The sequence below is a fragment of the Gopherus flavomarginatus genome, chromosome 4 (assembly GCF_025201925.1).
Source record: "Gopherus flavomarginatus isolate rGopFla2 chromosome 4, rGopFla2.mat.asm, whole genome shotgun sequence".
NCBI classification, from domain to species: domain Eukaryota; kingdom Metazoa; phylum Chordata; order Testudines; family Testudinidae; genus Gopherus; species Gopherus flavomarginatus.
The window spans coordinates 134,117,240-134,142,790 of NC_066620.1; the positions used below are offsets into that span (position 1 = coordinate 134,117,240).

The following is a 25,551-nucleotide window of genomic DNA, read 5'->3' on the forward strand; positions in this document are numbered from 1 at the left end:
ATATCCCTTGATGTTTCAACCACCATTCCAGAGGACATGGGTCCATGCTGATGATGGGTTCTGCTTGATAACAATCCAACGCACTGCGGACCCACATATGTTCATTTTCATTATCTGAGTCAGATGCCACCAGCAGAAGGTTGATTTTCTTTTTTGGTGGTTTGGGTTCTGTAGTTTCCACACTGGAGTTTTGTTTTTTTAAGACTTTCCTGAAAGCATGCTCCACATCTCGTCCCTCTCAAATTTTGGAAGGCACTTCAGATTCTTAAACCTGGGGTAGAGTGCTGTAGCTATCTTTAGAAATCTCACATTGGTACCTTCGTTGCATTTTGTCAATTCTGCAGTTAGCGTTCTTAAAATGAACATGTGCTGGGTCATCACCTGAGACTGCTATAACATGAAATATATGGCAGAAAGCAGGGAAAACAGAGTAGGGGACATACAATTCTCCCCCAACGAGTTCAGTCATAAATTTAATTAATGCATTTTTTTTAATGAGCTTCATCAGCATGGAAGCATGTCCTCTGGAATGGTGGCCGAAGCATGAAGGGGTATATGAATGTTTAGCATATCTGGCATGTAAATATCATCCAATGCCAGCTACAAAAGTGTCATGCAAATGCTTGTTCTCACTTTTTGGTGACATTGTAAAAAAGAAGCGGGCAGTGTTATCTCCTGTAAATGTAAACAAACTTGTTTGTCTTAGCGATTGGCTGATCAAGAAGTAGTGACTGAGTGGACTAGTAGGCTCTGAAGTTTTACATTGTTTTGTTTTTGAGTGCAGTTATGTAACAAAAAGAAATCTACATTTGAACATTGCATTTTCATGATAAAGAGACTGCACTACAGTACTTGTATGAGGTGAGCTGAAAAATACTATTTCTTTAGTTTATAATTTTTACAGTGCAAATATTTGTAATAAAAATAATATACACTGATTTCAATTACAACAAAGAATACTATATGAAAATGTAGAAAAATATCCAAAATACTTAATAAATTTCAATTTGTATTCTATTGTTTAACAGTATCAGAGGGGTAGCTGTGTTAGTCTGGATCTGTAAAAGCAGCAAAGAATTCTGTGGCACCTTATAGACTAACAGACGTTTTGGAGCATGAGCTTTCATGGGTGAATACCCACTTTGTCGGATGCATGTAGTGGAAATTTCCAGGGGCAGGTATATATGTGCAAGCAAGAAGCAAGCTAGAGATAACGAGGTTAGTTCAATCAGGGAGGATGAGGCCCTGTTCTAGCAGTTGAGGTGTGAAAACCAAGGGAGGAGAAACTATTTAACAGTGTGATTAAAACTGCAATTAATCGTGATTAATTTTTTTAATCGCAATTACTTTTTTTGAGTTAATTGTGTGAGTTAACTGTGATTAATCAACAGCCCTAAACTATAGCAAATATTTTAATACTAAATTGTTTCTATGGTTGGTATAAAATTATTAAATCAATATTCATCATCTATGTGATGTATGAAGCTTTCAGTGGTATACTCGTCACTATTTAACTTTTAAAACGTTTTCAGGTAGCACTTAAGTCACATTTTTCTATATGAAACCTTGAAAAGGAATTGCAGCTCTGCATGTTTTGTAAATTACAGAACGATAAACCTGATCTTTCTTTATAGTATCCCTCTTCTTGCAAAAGAAGGTCCCTCAACTCCAAATGTCTGTACCATTAGAAGACACAGCCGCTCCCCATTAATAATTAGAAGACACAGCCACTCCCCTCATTAAAAAAAAAAGGAAGCTTCTAGTATTCAGTAGGATGATACTATTACTGAGGGTGGTGTCTTATTCTGGTATTTCAAATGAGTGGTACTTATTTTGTAGGAAGAGCTTGGAAGATTACTACTACGTTTCCTCCTGCTCCCCCCACAAAAATCTGACCTCCATTCTAAGCACAAGACATTTCCATTTTTCAGGACACACACATACCCTGTTTATTTATCAAAATTAAAGTTATGCTAATCATACTTATTAATAGACAGCAGGGTGCGAGCATGGTGGACAAGAATCAGTCAATGGGGGGGATGGGTGGTGGGCAGAAGGAGGAGCATGGGAGAGTTGGCAGCAAAATATTTCAGAGATCTGACAAAAAATGTCGATGCTGGCTCTACACAGACTGAAGGTCCTCGTGCATGAAATGGAAAGGTGTATCCTATGGAGATGGTGGGAAAGGGAGGCATCCCTCTGTTGGAGTTGCAAGGATTCTACTATTTTTTTTTGCTTCACATTACACTATCTCAGTGGTTTTCAAACTTTTTTTCTGGTGATCCAAGCTGAAGAAAATTGTTGATGCCTGCGACTCAATGGAGCTGGGGATGAGGGGCTTGGGGTGTAGGAGAGGCTCAAGGCTGGGGCAGAGGGTTGGAGTGCAGGGGTGAGGGCTGCAGGGTGGGGCCAGGAATGAGGGGTTCAGGGTGTGAGAGGGGGCTCTGGGCTGAGACAGGGGCCTGGTTTGTGGGAGGGGGTCAGGGCTCTGGGTGCAGGATCTGGACTGGGGCAGAGGGGTTTGAGGTGCAGGAAAGGGCTCTGGGTTTGGAGGGGCTCAGGGCTGGGGCAGAGGATTGGGGCATGGGGTTGGAGCACAGGCTTACCTCGGGCAGCTCCCGGTCAGTGGTGCAGAGGCAGGCTTCCTGCCTATCCTAGCACCATGGACCATGTTTTGCCCCAGAACCGACCAGCAGCAGGTCCAGCTCCTAGGCAGAGGTGTGCTAGCAGTTCCCGTGCAGCTCTTGCCTGCAGGCACTGTCCCCCAGCTCCTATTGGCCATTTCCTGGCCAATGGGAGTGTGAAGCCAGTGCTCAGGGCAGGGGCAGCGCACGGAGTCCAGTGGGCACCCCCGCCCCTCCGCCTAGGAGCCGGACCTGCTGGTGGCTGCTTCCGGGGTGCAGCGCAGTGTCTGAACAGGTAGGGACTAGCCTGCCTTAGCCTGGCAGCACCATCAACAGGACTTTTAATGGCCTGGTCGATGGTGCTGACCAGAGCCAACCAGTGCCTTACATTCTGCGACCCACAATAGTACTGGATCGCAATCCACAATTTTAAAACCACTGCACCATCTTGTGCACTTAGGAGGCAACCAGCATTGTTTTAGTGACAGAGAGCTGGATGGGACTACCTTCAGTCTCCATCACTATCACTTCACTGGTCATAAGTTCTGAAACTAGTATCATGAAGCACAATGTATGGGGCATTAAGCTTTGGGGCAGATGTGTATGTCCCAGTTATGGTCCTTTAAACTGGGAGCTGTAATTGCAGGTCACATGCTTGGTCTTAAACATTTGGCTTACAGCAAACCACATAAACCTTTCTGCCTCTTAGGTGCGGAAGCAAACAAGACAGATTCAGTGTCAGGGCCTCGCGTGCCTCTTGGACAAAAGACTTGAGAAGGAAATAGGTGCAGGAAGCAAGGATCATATGGAGAGGGGGTGGGGAGAGGCTGTGAAGACCTGGGGACAAGAATGAAACTCTGCTGGGTGATTATGACTGTTTACAGTCTGTATTTCTAAGGGAATATAGAAAAGCCCTGAGTAAAAGAACTGGAACTGGACAGTTGTCTGGAGCATGATTTCACTTTCTCCAGGTGGTATTTGGCAACTTGCTTCCAAACTCCTTCCCACAGAGGCTAAGTATGCCAGATCCACAGTCACAGCCTTTGAATAAAAGCTGGATTTTGACTTCTGGGCTCCAATAGGGTACAGCACAGCACCATTACGGATTCATCAAATGTTTGTTCATTAAGTATAAAGCCCAGATCCTGCAAAGATTTACACACGCACGACGTCTGTGAGACTACTCACAGGGATAAAGTTAAGAGGTGCCTAAATCTTTGAAGGATTGAGGCTTAAATAAGTACAATTTTGACTTAATAATTCCAGTAATAAAGAAAAGCAGTCCAACTCCATGTATTTAGAAAAAAAGGAAAAACATACTAGTATTTAAATTCTCTTCCACTACAATGTTTTTTAAATAAAATTAATACTCAAGAGTAATTTCACTGTTGTAATTTACTAACTAGTTCTTTCTATATCTAGAGGAACAACTGTAACTCTTTAATTTTATTATGTGGTACAGGGATATTTAATTTCAAGATGTCTGTCTCCCAGGTTGAAGCCCCTGAAGGTTCTCATAAACCTTTGTTACTGGAAACATACTTTGCTGCTACATTGTAATTACACCACAGGCAAGAAGATATTACAAATAAATTTGTCTGTACCACTCTGGCTGCCATTGACCTAATGATAGACTTGCCTTAAAAGAAAGTTGGCTAAGACAAAAGTCTATGATGCAAAGGTGATCCAACATTTTAACTCACAGAGAAGATGTTTCTGTCAGGCAGACGCATCCACTTGTACTTATGGCTGTATTGTGTATCATTTAAATATTTTTATCATGTTCAAATACAGAGCAAATGCTAAAGTAAATTCATCATGGTAAATACAAACAGATCATCTGTCAAAATAAGACTTTTTTTATACCCACAAATAGGAATACCCAACATTAAATGAATCCTTGTCAGAAGATTTCTATAAATACTTAATTACTTTAATACAATACGGATGTTCTTCTATTATAAGTGAATTGTACACTCTCCTACAAGAGGATATTCATTACTTTCTAACCATCTGTCACTTCAGTTCTCCAAACACCACACCTCCCCAAAAATCTAATTAGTTTTGATTCAGTTGCACATTATAAATGAAGCTAGTGTGGAAACTGAAAATGTAGTCTAATGAAGTTAACATTATGGCATAATGGAAGGCAGTCCGCAATACAAAATGGATCAGAAGGCAAAAAAAGAAAAAAAAAAAGTCACACTCTGCTAATTGTATTATACATTTTCCCTCTCCCACTGAGTGAGAAGTTATTGGCTATAAAGAAAAAAAACGGGGGGAGGGAGCAAAAATCCCACAATAGATCAACTTACAGGTAGTAAAGTTTCCCTGCTGCAGGAAGAACCCGTTTCCTATAATCTATTCCAGAATCAAGTCGGATTGTGTTGCAGTATTTCTACAGAAACAAAAGATAGCATGATTACTTTCCTCAGTTCTGGCATTAGGGAATGCAGGTTATAAAAATAAACCTAAAATACTAAAACCATACAAACACAACACAGTCAATCATACTCTGGAAACAAAGACGTACCCTACAACTACTTCTAATTTGTAGCAATCTTTATATTTTTTTAGTGCAACCAAGATTATAAAAATTCTTTAACTTGACTGTAGAAGAAATAAAGTTTTTAAAATCATCAACTAATTTAAGTTTTGTTGGGAAAAAGACTGAAGCACAGAACACAAAGATTAAAATGCTCTCCCTAGACCAATTATTTTCTTCATGCCCAACTGATGTAACTCATAATAAGGAACATATATTTTTATTTTTAATAAACTATTATAACCTTTCCATTTCCATACTTGAACCATAATGTATTCATGATCGCTCACTGAATCTATTGTCATAATAACTGTTCAGGCAGAAAGCACAGAACCAACAGTACCAGGTTTCACTTTTGGTGAAATCCTGGCTCCATAGAATTCAATAGCAACCCACCACCCCCACCCCATTAACTTCAGCGAGGCCAGCATTTCACCCTTTGGCAGGGACCAGGTTTCTGGGGATGAGGGGATTGAGTTTTTTGAGTTTTTTGCTAAGTGCCTAAAACACATTTGGGCACTGTACAACCTGCAACCACAACAACAGGAGCCTCAAGAGAAGAAAGGTCTTCAAGGGAAACATCTGGACAGATAAACCTGAATCAACAAGATAATTGAAACAATAAAGCAGAATTTTTTTTCAGGAAGCGGAACACTATTAATATCACCCTGAATTCCACAGATCCATACAGTACCAAACTCCATGGAATTGTAGTGGATCTCAGCTTTCCTCTGTATTAACAGATTATCTTTAACACTTTTGTTAAAGATTTCATACTTTGTTTTTGAGAATCTTTTCATCAAAGTTTGTCTATGACTGTTCAACTAGGTCTGACCATTGATCAAAATTATTTTACTTTAAGCAGTTAACTAATACAATTCACAAGTGTCAAATCTAGTCTATAATGACTAGATTGCAGAAAGAATAGGTTAAGGAAACCTTAGAACTACCTTCACTATTAATCTAGGAACATGGTCTCTTTCTGTGCTGCTTTCCTAGGAATTACTGATTTTAAAAAAAAGTTCACAGGAGGGGAATGTGATGATAGGGAGTCTTGATATCACTTAAATTTTTCCTTGGATATTGCTGAAGATTCTGTAGATCTAAACCAGCGGTCGGCAACCTTTCACAAGTGGTGAGCCGAGTCTTCGTTTATTCACTCTAATTTAAGGTTTCGTGTGCCAGTAATACATTTGAATGTTTTTAGAAGGTCTCTTTCTAGAAGTCTACAATATATAACTAAACTATTGTTGTATGTAAAGTAAATAAGGTTTTTTAAATGTTTAAGAAGCTTTATTTAAAATTAAATTAAAATGCAGAGCCCCCCAGACCAGTGGTCAGGACCTGGGCAGTATAAGTGCCACTAAAAATCAGCTCACGTGCCGTCTTCGGCACGTGTGCCATAGGTTGCCTACCCCTGATCTAAATGGATCAGCTGTATATTTTGATTTAGTCTTCTTCCTCCTTTTAGAAGGCATTAGAGTAAAGGAAAAAAGTGAAAAGGCCACCTTAAAAGCACAAAATGCTAGGAAAGAGAATTATTAAAAATGCCTGGGAAGGAAAACAAAAACAACCCCACTCCCCAAAACCAAAACAGCAACAAACCTAACAGATTAAATGGCCACAAAAATAAAAAACAGAGTAACATTGTAATTGCAAAAAATATGCTTCGGAGATAGGCAGCAGCATGAACAAGCAAGTAAGGGATGTTTGAACTTCCCCTTAGCATCATCTGTATCTACTAGTAGGTAAGGCAAAGTAGCAGAGCCCCAGAATTTAACAGCAAGGCTGGTGTATTCTGCTTTTCTTTGTCAGGAAGGCCTACTCAGCATTTCACTCACTAGAGCTTTCTAGTTTAACAGAAATGGATCAAACAGAATGTAATTTTCTTTGTCAGCCAGAGAAACAAATTTTGGCAAGAGTTATCAGTGCTCTGAGGTCACCTAGATCAGTTTTGGGTCTCTGATAATGCTTTTCACTGGTTTCTTTTCTCTGGAAATTATGTGGGTTTCTTGGAATTCTGCAGGAGACTGTGGGAGTTTGATCTCATTTCCCACAATCCCTTTGGGCTTTTAGGCTTTTCAAAATCCTCCACTACTTCAGGGAGTTGTGGGATAGGTACCCAGAGGGTAGCGCAACTGCAATGGTACAGAATAGTTGCAGTATGGCTAAGAGGCAAAGTGCACCTGAAACACCACAGCTAGTTTGGTAACACTGCACTGTAGGTACTTACAATGGTGTATCTCACTAGTTCAACTACCAATGGTTCTATTCGCTAAGGAAGATGCTCTGCATACTTTCACTTTGCTGGTGAGGAATGGGGACCGATTACGGAGACTACTATTATGAGCAGGGTGAAACCTTATGGGCTGCGTTTAAACCTCCTTCAAACTGATGTGTGAATGAATTCCCCATTGAAGGCAGATAAGGGCCCACATCTAAAACAAAGCCTAACAGAGTCTGTCCAGAAACTAGCACTAGGTTTGGCTGGGTATTATGATCAGATATGTGCAGGTGAGTGGCAGAGGTGGGGAGAGAACACCCAGAAAACTAAAAGACAGCCTGAAGGAGGAGCTGAAAACACGATGGCTGACTTAGGAAGTGTTTTTTGTGTCGGGGTGCAGGCTGAAAAGAATGTTCTTGAATAAAAGAAGCTGCTTCCTGCTATGAGATTCCTTCTGCATTCAGAGACACAGGACTTTGTACATTCTTTGTAAATAAAAAACCCTGCATTATAAAAATACCTACCACCTACTTCTATTCCCATCTGGAACACCCACAGGGCCCCAAAATTTGAATACTGCACGGGTCAAAAAGGGGCAACACTACTGAGGTTGGCAGAAGTATGTTAGCATTTGTTGCTACTATAATTCATAGCTTGTTTGGCTGATAGGGAGTTTACCATTGTGAAGAAGACATGAGTCCCAATGATTTAATCTGTACAGTGAAGGAGTTTATGGAACTGAGAATTGTGAATATAAATATTATCAACAACAGCTAGGAAGTACCTTTGTTGTGCTCTATTTGTGGTTGGTTAACTCTTTTGCTGTATGTCTGCATCGCCTCCTTTTGTTCATAGGTTAGAAATCTTTTTAGAAGTGAAAAAGTTGGAGAAGTGAATTGCTATATTGATAGCAAATATAAAATGATTGGTATAGGATCACACAAAATCTGTTCTGAAAAATATCTGTATTAGAAACACAAACATGCAGACTAGCTGCAATATTGAACTAGGGTAACTTTAACCAGAAGGGCAACAGAATATGTATATTTCAGGGATAGGAAATATACATCTTGTGGGTTTCCTTTTTCTTTGTCCTGTTTTTGTGCAGGGGTGAAGAACCACAGAACGGATTTAGGGAGATTGGAGCGCAGGAGCAGTCCGATATGGAGCATTGTGTTATACTGAGCAATTGGTACAAACACAGGTCTAAGGATCAGTTACTGGAACAGACATAATGTCTTCCTCTTTAGAAGCCTTTTGGTATTTATTAAATACTTCTCTTTGTAATGGCTGGTGCTCACACCTTGTTTCCCTGTCATGGCAGATATAGTTCATCATAAGTTCTTTGTTGTCCTGCTTAAATCTACTCTGCCTTTCTAACAGTCCTGGTTTTTTCATCTTCAAAGCAGAGTAACTAGAACATTCAATCATAGTCCTGTTTCATAGTGCTCTTTGTATCCCTGGCCCAGGCATGCTTATTATTGTCCCAAAATTAATTGAATTGGACCTTAAAGTCAGTCTCGCGCTGCCACTGCTTGCCAGAGTGATGCTATACTCAGCGAGGTGCTTCAACAGCTGGTCGTAGATGATCGCGTTCCCAAAAGAGTTCAGCTGCAACAAAATCGCCTTATCTTTCTCTGTGGTCCCCAGTGTCTGCATGTCTGCCACTGACTTATCCTCTTCTTTTTAAAACTGAGGAAGCTTAAGGAGGCCCCAAGGCCCATTTTGCTAGGCATTGTATACAAATAACAAAAAGATGGCCCTTGCACTAAAGAGTTTACAATCTAGCTGGCAACATGCTCATAGGAAAGCTTTCTCTGAAACAGGATTGCTGTTAATTAGATTGTAAGATCTTTAGGGCAGAAACCATTTTTTCCTCATGTGTGTGTGTATAGTACCAACCTAGCACAGTGGGGCATCGAGGTGCTACCACCAAACAAGTTAATAATACAAATAATAAATAATAAAAAAGGAGTGGATCATTGGATAGTAAATATGGAAGAAACTGATGCTGGCAAAAGTAGCACACAAATGAGCTCTGGCGTGTTCTGTATTTTTGCACAAACTTGCCCCCTGTCCAGTAGAGTGCAGAATACAGATGAGACAGAACACTTAAAGCAGTGACTGATGCCCTGTGTGTTGGTAGCAGTAAGACTGCTCACACAACTGGGCTATTATACCAGTGCTTCCCATCCACACTAGCACTGTACTGATGGAGATAGTATAGTGGGGGACCACAAGGTGGTTAACTTACCTCAAAGCAAGACAAATTCCAATGGTGGTGGAAAGCCATGCACTGATGGGGCGTGGGGGGACGGGAGGAGAGCTATTTCCTCCCCTCCCCCAAGATATGCAAAGGATACTAAAGAGATTTTCATTCTAGGTTTCTCTAATGTAGACACGGCCATTGTTGGAGAAATTTAACAAATTCCAAGTTTTGTTTCCATATTTGTAAATTAGGAATAACATTAACTTACCCACCTGACAAGAGTGTTTGTGAGGTTACAGTTAATGTTTGCAAAGAGCTCTGTTAGGGGGAAATGATGTAAGTGTTAAGTATTAGGAAATGTAACTGGTATGCATTATAAAAAGAATAAAAATATGCACTATAAATATTGTATTAATTCAGAATAGAGGGTTTTCAACTTTTGAGATTTATAAAAGATGAAGATTGACATATAAAAAAGATAAAAATTACGGAAGGGCTACAAGTATGTGATTGTATGAAAATGAAAAGATGTGTACTGTTCACAAGTACAAATAGTGAACATTATAAAATGTATATAAATGTATTGTGGCCGGTCTAGAAAAATGTCCTTTTCTCCCCCTTATAGATGCCTGTAAAGCTTTATTTATAAATTTGGGAACTGGAAAAAAATGATAGTAAAATTTTACAAACTCTACATCAGGGGTAGGCAACCTATGGCACGTGTGCCGAAGGCAGCATGCGAGCTGATTTTCAGTGGCACTCACACTGCCCGGGTCCGGGCCACTGGTCCGGGGGGGCTCTGCATTTTAATTTAATTTTAAATGAAGCTTCTTAAACATTTTAAAAATCTTATTTACTTTACATACAACAATAGTTTAGTTATATATTATAGACTTATAGAAAGAGACCTTCTAAAAACGTTAAAACGTATTACTGGCATGCGAAACCTTAAATTAGAGTGAATAAATGAAGATTCGGCACACTTCTGAAAGGTTGCCGACCCCTGCTCTACATGTTTTTTGATGCATTGTCACAGACTTCCCAGCCTTTTAAACTTAATATTTTATTAGCATTTAAAAAAAGACTAATATGAACTATAGGTTTTAATTTCTCTCTCTTTGGATAACTAACTTCTCCATCTTCGGACTGATTAAACCCTACAAATGTGATTGCATTCTCATACTCACTAATCACTACCAAGAAATCCTAATCAGCAGCAAAAGAACTTTAACTGGAGTCCTCAGATTGTTAGTCCTTAATTGTTAAAGCCACAAGCCTGACTATTGGTTTACATTTTTAAAATGGAGCTTTAAACTTTCAGATTTCATCTACTTGTGCTAGATTTCTCTTATCTTTGTCCCTAAATAAAAACTTAGGGTCAAACCTAAAGTTAGCCTACTCAGGCCTTGGGCTGCTACCTAGGGTTTCCAGTAATTCCTCTGTGCAATGAAGGTATTTAAGGACTGTGACTTCTTACCCCATTCAATTCAAATGGATAACATTAATCAGCCTTACAATTTATTTTGAACTTGTTTATGTACTTATGTATACAAAGGACAAATACAATTATAGTCTGAAAATGCAATTAGTAAGTTAAAAATAGAGAGTTATCATGTACTCATTACCATATAAGTGGGAGTAAAAGCTTCTGATTCTGGAAGGAAAAAATGTGAAGCTTCAAAGCTCAAGTGGGGGTAGACAGCACTAAAGAAGAGGCCATAAAACTTACAACTGCCAATAGGGTGGATTTTACACTTTGAATAGCTCTAATGCTACTGTTAAAAGTTATTAAATGCACAATGGCTGTATAAGTCATCACAGAAATGTAGGACTGGAAGGGACCTTGGTAAGTCATGGAGTCCAGTCCCCTGCAATGAGCAAGGACTAATTATAGTCTAGAGCTTGTCCAACAGCTGTTTGTCTAACCTGTTCTATGATGGAGATTCCACAACCTCTCTAGGTAATCTGTTCCAATGCTTAACTACCCTTACAGTTAGGAAGTTTTTCCTAATGTCTAACCTCAATCTCCCTTGCTGTAATTTAAGCCCATTACTTCTTATCTGTCCTCAGTGGTTAAGGAGAACAATTCGTCACCTTCCTCTTTATAACAGCCTTTTATGTCCCTCTCAGTTTACTCTTCTTCTTGCAAAACAATCCAATCCCTCCCTCCCCCAATCTTTCCTCATAGGTTATATTTTATAGACTTAATATTTTTTGTTACTCTCCCCTGGACTTTCTTCAGGTTGTCCACATCTTTCCTGAAGTGGTGTGCCCAGAACTGGACACAGTACTCCAGTTAAGACCTTATAAGTGCTGAGTAGAATGGAAGAATTACCTCTCCTGTCTTGCTTACAACACTCCTGCAAATACATCCCAGAATGACGTTCTCTTTTTTTGCAACAGCATTACATTTTTTACTCAAGTTACTAGTGTTTGTAGTGCACTATAATCCTCAAATCCTTTTCTGCAGTACTCCTTCTCATGCAGTCATCTACCATTTTGTATTCGTGCAATTGATTCTTCCTTCCTAAGTGGAGTACTTTGTATTTGTCCTTATTGGATTTCATCCTATTTATTTCAGACCATTTCTCCAGAATTTTGAATTCTAATCATGTCCTCCAAAGCCCTGGCAACCCCGCCCAGCTTTGTATTATCTGTAAACTTCATAATGTACTCTCTACGCCATTATCCAAATCATTTATGAAGACACTGAATAGAAATGTACACAAGATAGACTCCTCCGGGACTCCATTTGATATGCCCTTCAAGCTTGACTGTGAACCACTGATAACTACTCTTGGAGTACACTTTTCCCACCAGTTGTGAACTCTCCTTATAGTAGGCTCCTCAAGGCTATATTTCCCCAGTTTGATTCTGAGCAGGTCATGTCAGATAGTAAGGTTTTTGATACTAAGTCAAGATATACCACATCGACTTCTTCCCTCCTATCCACAAGGCTTATTATCCTGTCAAAGAACAATATTAGGTTGGTTTCACATGATTTGTTCTTGACAAATCTATGTTAACTATTACTTATCACATTATTTTCTTCTAGGTGCTTACAAACTGATTGATTAATTGCTCCATTCTCTTTCCGGATACCAAAGTTAAGCCAACAGATCTATAATTCCCTGTGTTATCCTTATTCTCCTTTTCATAAATAGGTACTATATTTGCCCTTTTCCAGTCACCTGGGATCAGTCCAGTCCTCCACAAGTTCTCAGTGATAATCACTATTGGCTCAAAGATCTTTTCAACCAGTTCCTTAAGTATTCTAGGATGTATTTCATCAGGCCCTGCCAACTTGAAGACATCTAACTTGTCTAAGTAATTCTCAACTTTTTCTTTCTTTATTTTAGCTTCAGATCCTACCCCATCTACATTTATGTTCACTATATTAACCTCCAATCACTGCTAACATTTTTGGTGAAAATAAACAAAAAAGGCTTAATATTTTGGCCACAGCTGTGTTTTCTGTTATTGTCTTTCCCTGCTTGATTGAGTAATGGGCCTACCCTGTCCTTAGTCTTCCTCATTGTAAAATGTTTTGTTAAATAAATCTTATAAAATAAATATTCCTTCCTTTAAACACTTGTATTAGTTATTAGCTTTTGCATTCAAGTTTGGTACAAGACAGTTTTTAAATGTTGTCATGATACTAATATATAGCACAAGAGCCTGGTAAATAGAGAGACAAAGATTTGTAAGAAGCTCAAATGAAGGTCAAATAAAGTTTATGCATTAACCTGGCAGTCTCCCAAGTACAATTCCCCTAAGTCACAGTAACATATATGAAACCAAAACAGGTATATTATTAGTAGAAATATTTATATTATGCTTGTACCCGAAGGCCCTATTTGGGATTGGGACTCAATTGTACTGGGTAGCATACAAACAGAAGAGAAAATTCTGTCCTGGATGATGTATCCTCTAAAGATACAAACAGACAAAGAATAGAGGATGGGTACAGAATATACAAACAAATGAGTTTGAAGAACTGGCTCAGCATCGTTAGTTACATGTATTGCTGCTTTTATTTATATGGGGGTGCAGAAGGGAGTAAAGCAGCAGGGAAAAGAAAGAAGAACAGAGGGGCAATTGTAGTTCATTGTCTGCCTAGCCATTGTCAGCAGGTAAGGTTTTGTAGGCTCCACAGCAGAGGAGAGTCTTAAGCTTGGACTTGAAGGATGATGATGTAATAGTAGTTGTATGGATTTTATTAGAGAGTTTTCCCCATGTACAAGGGTCACCATGAGAGAAAGCATGGAGGTGTTTGAGCAGCTGATTAATCGATAGTAAAGCCAAGAGTCAAAATCATGAGAAGTTACTAACTCAGATAGCAGCTGAGATGATGTGGTCAGAATGACAAGCCAGAAAATTTATTTTAACAGACACATTTGTCTACATTTGAGGAGAATGAGGTTGCCTTAGTCAAGATCAGAAAGGAGGAAGTGGTAGCATCACAACATAAAATGAGGACTCATGAGAACAAGACTTTTGACTGAGCAGATAGACAGGAAAGCCCAGATTGATCAGGATACGCAGGCAAACAAACTACAGACACAGGGATGGATTTAAGCAGCAGGCTGCAACTTTAGTAAATTAACACAGGGGAGAGGTGCTACATGTCCACCTCTGTTCTCATGTATCAGACATTTAACTAGTCCAGTGCATGGTTACAGAACTTTTAAGACTCAGATCACTTCTCAATCCTCTCGCCCTCCATCCACATGGGAGGTGGGAGGGGGATATCAAGGAGAGATCTCAAGCCATGAAGACTTCAGGTCTTCTCTTCTTCTGTAGGTCCACCAGTGAAATCCTTAGTCATTTGCTTCTGGGAGTTAGGTTTTTTTTAGCTTTTATCCACACTGGACACCAACCACAAGTTGCAACAAGCTAAACAGTTTTACTATTCCTAATATTAAACATTCAAAATCTATTCCATTCAACCCAATCATGCCTCCACAACAATGTGAGATAGGCGAAAATCTCCACCAGATCTCGGACAGTCTGATCCAATGGGAAAACCTACTTCTTGATCCTAAAACAGGCCAGCCAAATCCTGAAAAACACAACTCTTACACAACAACTAAAGGGAAGACAGGGGCAACTAAATGGGACTAGAGGCTCTTCAAAAGCCCAGGCAGAGTTTAAATATGCTGGGGAGGCTGGAGGAGAGGATAAGGGCCAATCAGCACATCCAGTCTCCAAAGCCTGGCTAACAGGAGGTGCAGGACCCGAGAATAAGTGACCAGTTCCTGCATCCCCACTTGTCTTCAGGCACTATGCCTCAGTCCTACTGGTCTGATCAACAGACTCGCTGTTGATGGTGAGGGGGAGGGCATGGCAAGACTTAGTCATAGTAAGACCATGCAGAAAACTAGTCATACTGGGGACTTATCCCTGCTTTATCTACTTATTGAAGGGATCCAGATTAAATTTTGCACAGGTATTAAGAACATAAGAATGGCCATAGTGGGTCAGATCAAAGGTCTATCCAGCCCAGTATCTTGTCTTCTGAAGATGGCCAATGCCAGGTGCCCTGGAGGGAATGAACAGAACAGGTAATCATCAAGTGACCCATCCCCTGTTGCCCATTCCCAGCTTCTGGCAAATAGAGGCTAGGGACACCATCCCTGCCCATCCTAGCTAATAGTCATTGATGGACCTATCCTCCATGAATTTATCTAGTTCTTTTTTGAACCCTGTTATAGTCTTGGCCTTCACAACAGACTCTTGCAAGGAGTTCCACAGGTTGACTGTGCATTGTGTGAAAAAATACTTCCTTTTGTTCATTTTAAACCTATTAAATTCATTTGGTGACTCCTAGTTCTTGTGTTATGAGAAGGAGTAAATAACACTTCCTTATTTACTTTCTCCACACCAGTCATGATTTTATAGACCTTTATCATGTCCCCTCTTAGTTGTCTCTTTTCCAAGCTGAAAAGTCCCAGTCTTATTAATCACTCCTCATATGGAAGCTGTTCCATATCCCTAATCATTTTTGTTGCCCTTTTCTGAAACTTTTCCAATTTCAATACATCTTTTTTGAGATGAGGCGACCACATCTGCATGCAATATTCAAGATGTGGGCGCAGCATGGATTTATACAGAGGCAATATATTTTCTCTCTTATTTTCTATCCCTTTCTTAATGATTCTCAACATTCTGTTCGCTTTTTTGACTGCCACTGCACATTGAGTGGATGTTTTCAGAGAACTATCCACAATGACGCCAAGATCTCTTTCTTGAGTGATAAAACCTAATTTGGACTCCATAATTTTATATGTATAGTTGGGATTATGTCTTCCAATGTGCATTACTTTGCATTTATCAACACTGAATTTCATCTGCCATTTTTCTGCCCAGTCACTCAGTGTTGTGAGATCCGTTTGTAGCTCTTTGCAGTCTGCTTGGGACTTAACTATCTTGAGTAGTTTTCTATCACCTGCAAATTTTGTCAACTCACTGTTTACCCCTTTTTCCAGATCATTTATGAACATGTTGAATAGGACTGGTCCCATTACAGATCCCTGGGGGACACCACTATTTATCTCTCTCCATTCTGAAAACTGACCATTTATTTCTACCCTTTGTTTCCTATCTTTTAACCCAGTGGGTCTCATACTTTTTTACTGGTGGCCCCTTTCACACAGCAAACCTCTGAGTGCGACTCCGCTGGTAAATTAAACACATTTTAAAATATATTTAACACAATTATAAATGCTGGAGACAAGCAGGGTTTAGGGTGGAGGCTGACAGCCTGTGACCCCCCATGCAATAACCTCACGACCCCCAGTTTGAGAACCCCTGTTTTAACCAGTTACCTATCCATGAGAGTACCTTTCCTCTTATCCCATCACAGCTTACTTTGCTTAAGAACCTTTGGTGAGGGATCTTGTAAAAGGCTTTCTGAAAATCTAAGTACACTATACAGTAACTCCTTGCTTAACGCTGTAGTTATGTTCCTGAAAAATGCAACTTTAAGCGAAATGATGTTAAGTGAATCCAATTTCCCCATAAGAATTAATGTAAATGGGGGGGGGTTAGGTTCCAGGGAATTTTTTTTCACCAGACAAAAAACTATATATTATAGAGATGTACACACGGTATACGTTTTAAACAAACAATTTAATACTGTTCACAGTTATGATGATTGTGAAGCTTGGTTGAGGTGGTGAAGTTAGAGGGTGGAAGAGGGAGGGATATTTCCCAGGGAATGACAATGCTAAATGATGAACTAGCACTCGGCTGAGCCCTCAAGGGTTAACACATTGTTGTTAATGTAGCCTCTCACACAAGGCAGCACAAACACGAGGATGGGGAGACAGCTTAGCAGACAGACAGACACAAACCTTGTGTGTCGGGGAGAGAGAGAGATGCACATTGCCCCTTTAAGTAAGCTGACCCATTCTTAAGTGCACTGTCTTTTTAAGTGGATCAGAAAGTTGAGATAGCAGCTGCTGCCCCAAGCTCTCTATGTCTCTCTCTGTCTGTGTCCCCTCCCTGCTCTATATGGAGAAGTGGTAAGCGGGGTCCAGGCGCAGGGGAGAGGAGGACACCCTGACATTAGCCCCCCTCTTCCTCCCCTGCACAGCAAGCAGTAATCTCTGGGAGCAGCTAAAAGGTAGAGGGCAGGAGCAGCACATGGCAGGGAGGGGAGGGACAGCTGAACTCCTGGCAATTGATAGCCTGCAATTGATAGCCTGCTGCGCAGCTGCAGCACAGGGAACTTAGGGGAGCGGGGATCTGACGGGGCAGCTGATGCGGGGCTGCCGGTCCACCCTGGTTACAAGCCCCCATCAGCTACCTTCAATGGGATGCTCTCCCTGCAAGCAGTGGACAAAGCAGGCAGCTGTCAAATGATGTTAGAAGGGAGCATTGCACAACTTTAAATGAGCATGTTCCCCAACTGATCAGCAATGTAACAACGAAACAACGTTAACCGGGAAGACTTTAAGTGAGGAGTTACTGTATCCAGTGGATCCCCCTTGTCCACATGCCTGTTGACCCCTCAAAGAATTCTAATAGATTGGTGAGGCAAGATTTCCCTTTACAATAACCATGTTGACTCTTCCCCCAAAACTTTTTGTTCATCTATGTGTCTGACAATTTTTTTCTTCATTATAGTTTCAACCAGTTTGCCTGTTACTGAAATCAGGCTTACCGGCCTGCAATTGCCAGGGTCTCCTCTGGAGTCCCTTTTAAAAATTGGTGTCACATTAGCTATCCTCCAGTAATTTGGTACAGAAGCTGATTTAAATGACAGGTTACAAACTAGTTAGTAGCTCTGCAATTTCACATTTGAGTTCCTTCAGAACTCTTGGGTGAATATCATCTGGTCCTGGTGACTTATTACTATTTAGTTTACCAATTTGTTCCAATACTCCTCCAATGTCACCTCAATCTGGGACAGTTCCTCAGATTTGTCACCTAAAAAGAATGGCTCGGAATCTCCCTCACATCCTCAGTCATGAAGACCTATGCAAAGAATTCATTTAGTTTCTCTGCAATGGCCTTATTGTCCTTGAGTGCTCCTTTAGCATCTCAATCTTCCAGTGGCCCCACTAGTTGTTTAATAGGTTTCCTGCTTCTGATGTGCTTAAAACATTTTTTCCATTACTTTTTGAGTCTTCGGCTAGCTGTTCTTCAAATTCTTTTTTGGCCTTCCTAATTATATTTTTAAATTTCACTTGCCAGGGTTTATGCTCCTTTCTAGTTTCCTCACTAGGATTTAACCTCCACTTTTTAAAGGATGCCTTTTTGTCTCTCACTGCTTCTTTTACTTTGTTGTTTAGCCATGGTGGCACTTTTTTGGTTCTCTTATTATGTTTTTTAATTTGGGGTATACATTTAACTTGAGCCTCTATTATGGTGTCTTTAAAAAGTTTCCATGCAGCTTGCAGGGATTTCACTTTTGGTGCTGTACCTTTTAATTTCTGTTTAACTAACTTCCTCATTTTTGTGTGGTCTTCCTTTCTGAAATTAAATGCTACAGTGTTGGACTGCTGTGGTGTTTTCCCCGCCACAGGGATGCTAAATTTAATTATATTATGGTCACTATTACCAAGCAGTTCAGCTATATTCATCACTTGAATGAGATTCTGTGCTCCACTAAGAACTAAATCAAGAATTGCCTCTCGTGGGTTCTAGGACTAACTGCTCCAAGAAGCAGTCATTTAAGGTGTCAAGAAACTTTATCTCTGCATCCCATCCTGAGGTGACATGTACATAGTCAATATGGGGATAGTTGAAATCTCCCATTATTATTGAGTTATGTTTATAGCCTCCCTAATCTCCCTGAGTATTTCATAGTCACTATCACCATCCTGGTCAGGTGGTCGGTATTATATCCCTACTGCTATGTTCTTATTATTAAGTACATTCCATTGAACAAGCCAAAATCTAGAAGCATTTAAAAGTTACTTTTAAAAAAAATTTCTCTAGATTTTAACTTTTATTCTACTTTAGAATTGTTAAAACTTAAATCACTCAACTATCCATACTTACACATCTTAATGTCTACCATATCAAGTAGGATGAACTGCAAGAGACTTCATACACAATAAAGGAATTATTTAAATACTGTCAGCTATCCTATATTACCACAATGCCAAAATATACATGTGCACCAGGTTTCAGGTCAAATCTCCCCTTACTGTAATATCGAGTTTACACATGTGCAGCAGGATTCAGGTTCACTCTCCCTTTACCATTACATACGGCCTATGTCCACAGAACCGGTTTTACATCAACTCTCTCCTTATTAAAATGCCAAGACTATACAACTGTAGCTGGCTGCACATGGAATACATGGACTATATATACACAGCTGGTTTCACAAACTCTCCCATCACTGATCTACATACAACTGGTTTCAGATCTCGTCTCTTATACCAGTATAGCAGCACCATACACATACTGACAGTTTTACATCAGCCATTACCACTAAAACACCTCACAATAAAGTGTTAACATTTTTTAAAAATATTATGCACATTTCAAGCAAAATTAACAAAATCATTTTTTTTTCAAAACAGAGAGAAAGCGAAACAAATAATGGCATTAATGTGTTGTTAAGGTTCCTGGACTCCATTCATAAAAACACAACCATTAAAAATAAGGAACGCCTGAGTTTAGGTTCTCTTTCAAAATTTAAGAGTAACTTCAATAAATACTCACAATTTAAAAAACAAAGCATAGCAACTTTTAACTCTGACCACGTTCACGAAAGTGTTGTATGTTGCACTTATTATCAAAACAGATTCATATGGGCAAGTTATTGTATAGCATACATATGCCTGTAGGGAAGAAAATGAGTTTTAAAATGTCACTTTTAAAACAACGCAAGACAGAAATTATTAGATTAGTACATTGTTTATGAGAAAGATAATCTATTGTTTGGCAGACATGCAGTTATATGTTAAAACACTAACATAAGAATATGTTTCCAGCTATGGATTACAGATATCTAGTCACTGTGACATTTTAAATGAACTAAAGAATGATTAATGAAAACCTCAGCTACATACTTAAGCACAAAACCCCCCAACCCAACATGAATGGATATGCTGCATTGTATGTTTTCTATGAAAATTTTTGAATGCTACAGTGTTTCTTAAATTACATAGCATCAAGTTGTTTAAATATTGCAATGCATCAGCTATTAATGTCTTGTAGACCAGTGGTTCTCAAATTAGGGCCACCGCTTGTTCAGGGAAAGTCCCTGGCAGACCGGGCTGGTTCATTTAGTTGCCACGTCTGCAGGTTCGGCCAGTCGCAGCTCCCAGTGGCTGCGGTTCACCGCTCCAGGCCAATGGGAGCTGCAGGAAGCGGTGCGGGCCGAGGGATGTACTGGCCCCTGCTTCCTGCTGCCCCCATTGGCTTGGAGAGGTGACCGCAGCCACTGGGAGCTGCAGTTGGCCGAACCTGTGGACGTGGCAGGCAGGGCCGGCTCTGGCTTTTTTGCCACCCCAACCAAAAAAAAAAAAAACACCTGTGTGGGGGCCGGAGCAGCAAAGGGCTGCGGGGGGGGGGGGAACAAACCTGCCAGCCAGCCTGAACAGCAAAGTTGGGGGGAGGCAGGAAACCAACTGGCAGGAGCAGCAAGGGGGGGAGGGGAAACCTGCTGGCCGGTTGGAGCAACGAAGGAGGGGAGGCAGGAAACAAACCTCCTGGCCAGAGCAGCAAGGAGGGGGGGGGCGTGACACAAACCTGACGGCCGGAGCAACAAAGGGGGGGGGGTGCGAAGGGAAGAAAAAACAAAAAAACAAAAAAACAAAAAGAAAAAAATACCTGCGGGGCGGCGGGAGCACGGGTGCAGGGGGACTCCCAGCCCTGCAGACCCCGGGCAGTGGAGTGCACACCCCAGCTAGTGGAGGGGAGGGTAAGGGGGGGGGAGAGAGAAGGGGGGTGGCCAGGGCTTCCTTACACAGGGCGCTCGCCATGCGGCCCTCCCACCGCGCCTCCTGCTGGGAGGGCTCCACACCGCTCTGGTGGGCAGGTAGGGAAGGAGGCGGGCTGCCGTGCCAGGCTTGCTGCAGACCTGGCACCGCTCCCAGCAGCTCTGCGCCACCGCCCCCTACAGGGTGGCAGGAGCACCAAACCAAAAAGAAAAAACCTGCAGGGGCAGTGGAAGCGGCGAAGAGCAAAAAAGAAAAGATTGGACTGAATGCCACCCCTTGGAATCTGCTGCCCCAAGCACCAGCTTGCTCAGCTGGTGCCTGGAGCCGGCCCTGGTGGCAGGTAAACAAACTGGCCCGGCCTGCCAGGGGCTTTCCCTGAACACATGGCAGCCCTAGTTTGAGAACCACTGTTGTAGACCAATCCTATCTCCAATTCCTACAGTAATCCAATCAACATTCTCTCTCAAAGCCACTTGATAACTTTTTAAGAGCAAAAATACGTACATACATAAATTGACTGTGTATTCAGGATCTTGTGGTGCACAATCTATCTGTTCTACATAATTCTTCTTAGAATCATAGAACAGGCGGGTTAGAAGGGACCGCAAAGGTAATCTAGTCTAATCCCCTACCAAGATGCAGGATTTGTTGTGTCTAAACCATCCAATACAGGTGGCTATTTTATTTTCTAAAAACTCAAATAAAAGCACCTGTGAAGTATAGATAGAGAAGAAATTACATTGCTATCTTGTATAAATTGTGGAGAATTAATTGTGTAGATGTAGATGAAATATTTTGTATAGAATATTTAGTGAACTGTAATCTGTGATTTAATATTTTATTAAATAATGCGTGTGTATGGCAATATGAGATTGCCAGAGCTGAAGATGCTTTTTTGCAGGGCTTTGGAGTGGAGCCCGGAGCTGGAGCGCAGAGCAGTTCAGCTGCAGGTTTTTGTCTGGAGCTGGAGCGGAGCTGGAGCACAGCTCCAAAGCTCTGCTTTTTTGTTTTTATTTTTACCTACATGTAGTGAAATATGTGACAGATGAAGGGATTTTTAAATATTGAGACAATATATACATATGCACATGTGCACACAACTATTAGCTTTATAGAAAAACACACTTTGACGAACCTATGCGAAAAAATAAAACTGTAAGGGTGGTTTTAAATAAGAGATTACAGTAATAATGACACCATCTTTGTAAAGCTTTTTGAGATCTACTGATGAAAAGCCCTATATCGGAGATATATATTTTTTATTATTACTATTAACCAGCAAGGATGGCAAAGTACATACCCTAAGGTCCCAATCCTGCAAAATTTATGCACATACTTAATTTTAAGCTTCAGCTGGACTATTTACATGTATAAAGTGAAGCACATGTATATGTGTTTGCAGCACAAGGGCTAAAGAGTATAAGTTACCATCACTGTTCTGAACTACTGCAATATGCCCTAAATTGTGAGTATACTAGGAATGGAACATCGTAAGAAATTGGAAATAAAAAAAAAGAAATGTTTTAAAGAACCTGGTACTGTTCCTCCTATTGTTTTTCTGTACCACTACAAGCTACTATTCCACTAGGATGTGGTTGTATGGATAGAGTGCACTCTCTTTTACAGCACCATTAGAGGACAATATTCCATGCAATCAGTTGCTTCTGTCAACTAACTTTGCAGAACCTGCTTTGACAAATACATCTGATGGCAAGAACTGCTTCATACTACTGAAGTGAGCTAAGATTAAGATCTTACTCCTATTCTCAGATTCATAATGCTATATAATCAGCCATTACACTTACACATACATACACCACTAATGAATTTTAAAAAGAAATCTATATGAACACTTATTATTTATAACCAAGGGCAAGGCTGAACCTGAGAAGTGCAATTCCAACAGAACTTTCTGAATGACAGGATCAACAACTACTGTTTTAGACATCAATCTTCCCTTTTCAAGCACATCCTCTCTAGCTAACTCCTTTACATTACATGACATCCAAACAAGTATCCAACAACAACAAGACTGCACAACTGATTTAGACTTCCCTGGCTATTCATGAGGACTGAAAATCCTTCCTCCTATCAAATTATGCAACAATAAGGTTTTTCATTAGTAATCATTCTCCTCCCCACCCACCCCCACCAATGGATAAAAAACACTCTCCCTTATGATGGAATGCATAAACATATTGTGAGTTTCTTCCATCACTATTACAGAATATGGTAGCTTTACTTTTCTTGGACAATGTTATCTTTTCTGGTTTCCTTAGTATTTTCATTAATTGACCCATAGATAGTGTCTAATTAGAAACAAGAGTTTTATTTGGGGGTTTTAAAATTCTTAACTGGGATATCAGGAGAAGGCTAACAGACCCTTTTCCTTCTGAAAAACAACACTGTAATGGAAATCATTCCAAATGGTTCATAACTATAGTAAAACAATAATTCTTTCTTAAGTAGGCTGATAGTATGTTTAATGAACACATTTGTTTTCTGAGCCATCATATATGATTAACATTAGACTAGTTACAATGGATGGTCTTGAAATTTTCAGGTAATGCCAATCACCGTCTTATTTCAGGATTTAAAGTTAGTAAAGCAGGATTCATGATTTATAAGACCCCCTCCCCTCCAGCTGTTTGAAGTTAGGTGAGGAAAACTGGACCATAAGCTAACTCCATTCCTTGTCCTGTTGAGAGAGAGAGAGAGAGAGAGAGAGAGAGAGAGAGAGAGAGAGAGAGAATGAATGCTGGCAGTATGTTGGTTTCTTTCCCGGACAGCTTCTGAAGAAGGAGCTAGAACCAAGCCATGAGTTACACAACATGTATGGGATGCAGGACCCTGAGAAGCAATGGTTGCTTGCTTTGCTTATGCTTAAGGTTAGCCCTGTTAAATGAATATACCACATTTGCAGCACTCTTAATACTCTGCTGTCTAGACTCCTAAGAACTTCAATTTACAACAACAAAAGCAGGAAAGAGGAATCGTCAGGTATTTAGTGGCATAAAAAACTTGGTCAAAGTCTTGTTTGATATGCACTCAGTTTTCGTCTTCATGTTCAGATGTTGTTGAAACAGTAGACTTAAAAGAAATAATGTCAATGAATCCTCCCAAGCACTATACATGACCTCTGGGGTAATTAGCAATCATTCAAAAGCAACAAGACTAAAATGTTCTATTCTTTATTACTGTCAGCTCTTATCTTGATCAGCATTTTAATAAAGATGGTTCGTTTCGAAGACAGTTTCATGAATCAGTCATAATTACATTCTGACATGCAGTGAATAGTAAAGCAAAACTAAATATCACTTCATCAACCTTTCTAACCTTTATGCAAGTATTAACTGTAAATAATTTTTACACAATCCTACAACAGAAAATCTGCATATTTCTTAGCTTTGTATATATTCTACCCTAAGTGAATTTCCTGTGACCTATACCTGAAAAACACAATCAGCCATAATTATTTAGTCTTATGAGATATTCAGGTGTTGCCTTTCACAGCTCAAATCAACTTCAAGTACAAAAGACTACTTGTTCTGTATAATGGCACAATGCTTCAAAAGGGTTAAATGAAATGCTACTTTCTTTTTACAGGTTTTTTCCTCTTATTTTTCAATAACTATGGAATGATAAAACATTGCAGATTACTACAGTGCTAGAAGCATCATTCCTAATACAACTTTAAAAAAACACTAGAAAAAATAAATGTTGTGGACAATTTTCAAAATGTTACTGCGGTCAGATTTTGCATTTTAAATACAAAAACAATTAGATTTAGTTGTTATAGTTAAGACTGATCATGTATGACAAATGCAATTCTTATTTATGATATTTTTAAATTGTTATTCTAAACAGACAGCAAAAATCTAGGCAGCGAAGTGCTGACAAACAGAATTTGTAATATGGGTCTTCTTACATTTGTGATAGAAACATTTTCAGCTTTAATCCGAGTGGTTTAACAGGAAAATCATTGAGATGCAGAATTAAGTCTATGGAATTACACAGATTTACATCAGTTTAGGATCTGGCCCTATAATTTTAGTGATTAAAAATAAACACTTCTAGCTACTGCAGGAGAATACACAATTCATTTTAGAATCTTGCTTCAACTTAGTTTAAACCCTGTCTATAAATGTCTACAAATACAGTATCTAGTAAATAATTAAATTTCAAACAATGGGTAATGAGTGTAACATAAAAGATTCTAAAGTTCACTAGGATGTATAATATTTCAGATCTTTAGTTTCAAGAAAATGTTTTTTATTTGTTGGGGGAGAGAATGGGATAAGTGGCTGGGCAAAAAGTATCTTTCTTTTTCCAGCCTTTTGAAAGCGGGGGAAGAAGGATAAAGAACAAGGTGTGTGCAACAGAAACAACACTAAATTAAACAGCTCTATTTCACCTCACTCTTTTGAAGGTCACCTTGTCTCCAAGTATACATCATAAATCTTACATGTTGCTTTAAACCTATATATATTTGGTGTATGTGCATACATACACCACCCCGACTATTGTTATTAATAATGGTTCTT

General features: G+C 39.8%; 1 protein-coding gene across 3 annotated transcripts in view; it reads right to left on the minus strand.

The window, feature by feature from the left end:
• Positions 1-25,551, minus strand: part of AFG1L (AFG1 like ATPase) — a 150,078-nt gene that overhangs the window by 34,708 nt on the left and 89,819 nt on the right. For all 3 annotated transcript variants that reach the window (XM_050951407.1, XM_050951406.1, XM_050951405.1), the window contains one exon: positions 4,940-5,022. In XM_050951407.1, the coding sequence (XP_050807364.1) occupies positions 4,940-5,022 (83 nt within the window). The remainder of the gene's footprint in view (positions 1-4,939; positions 5,023-25,551) is intronic.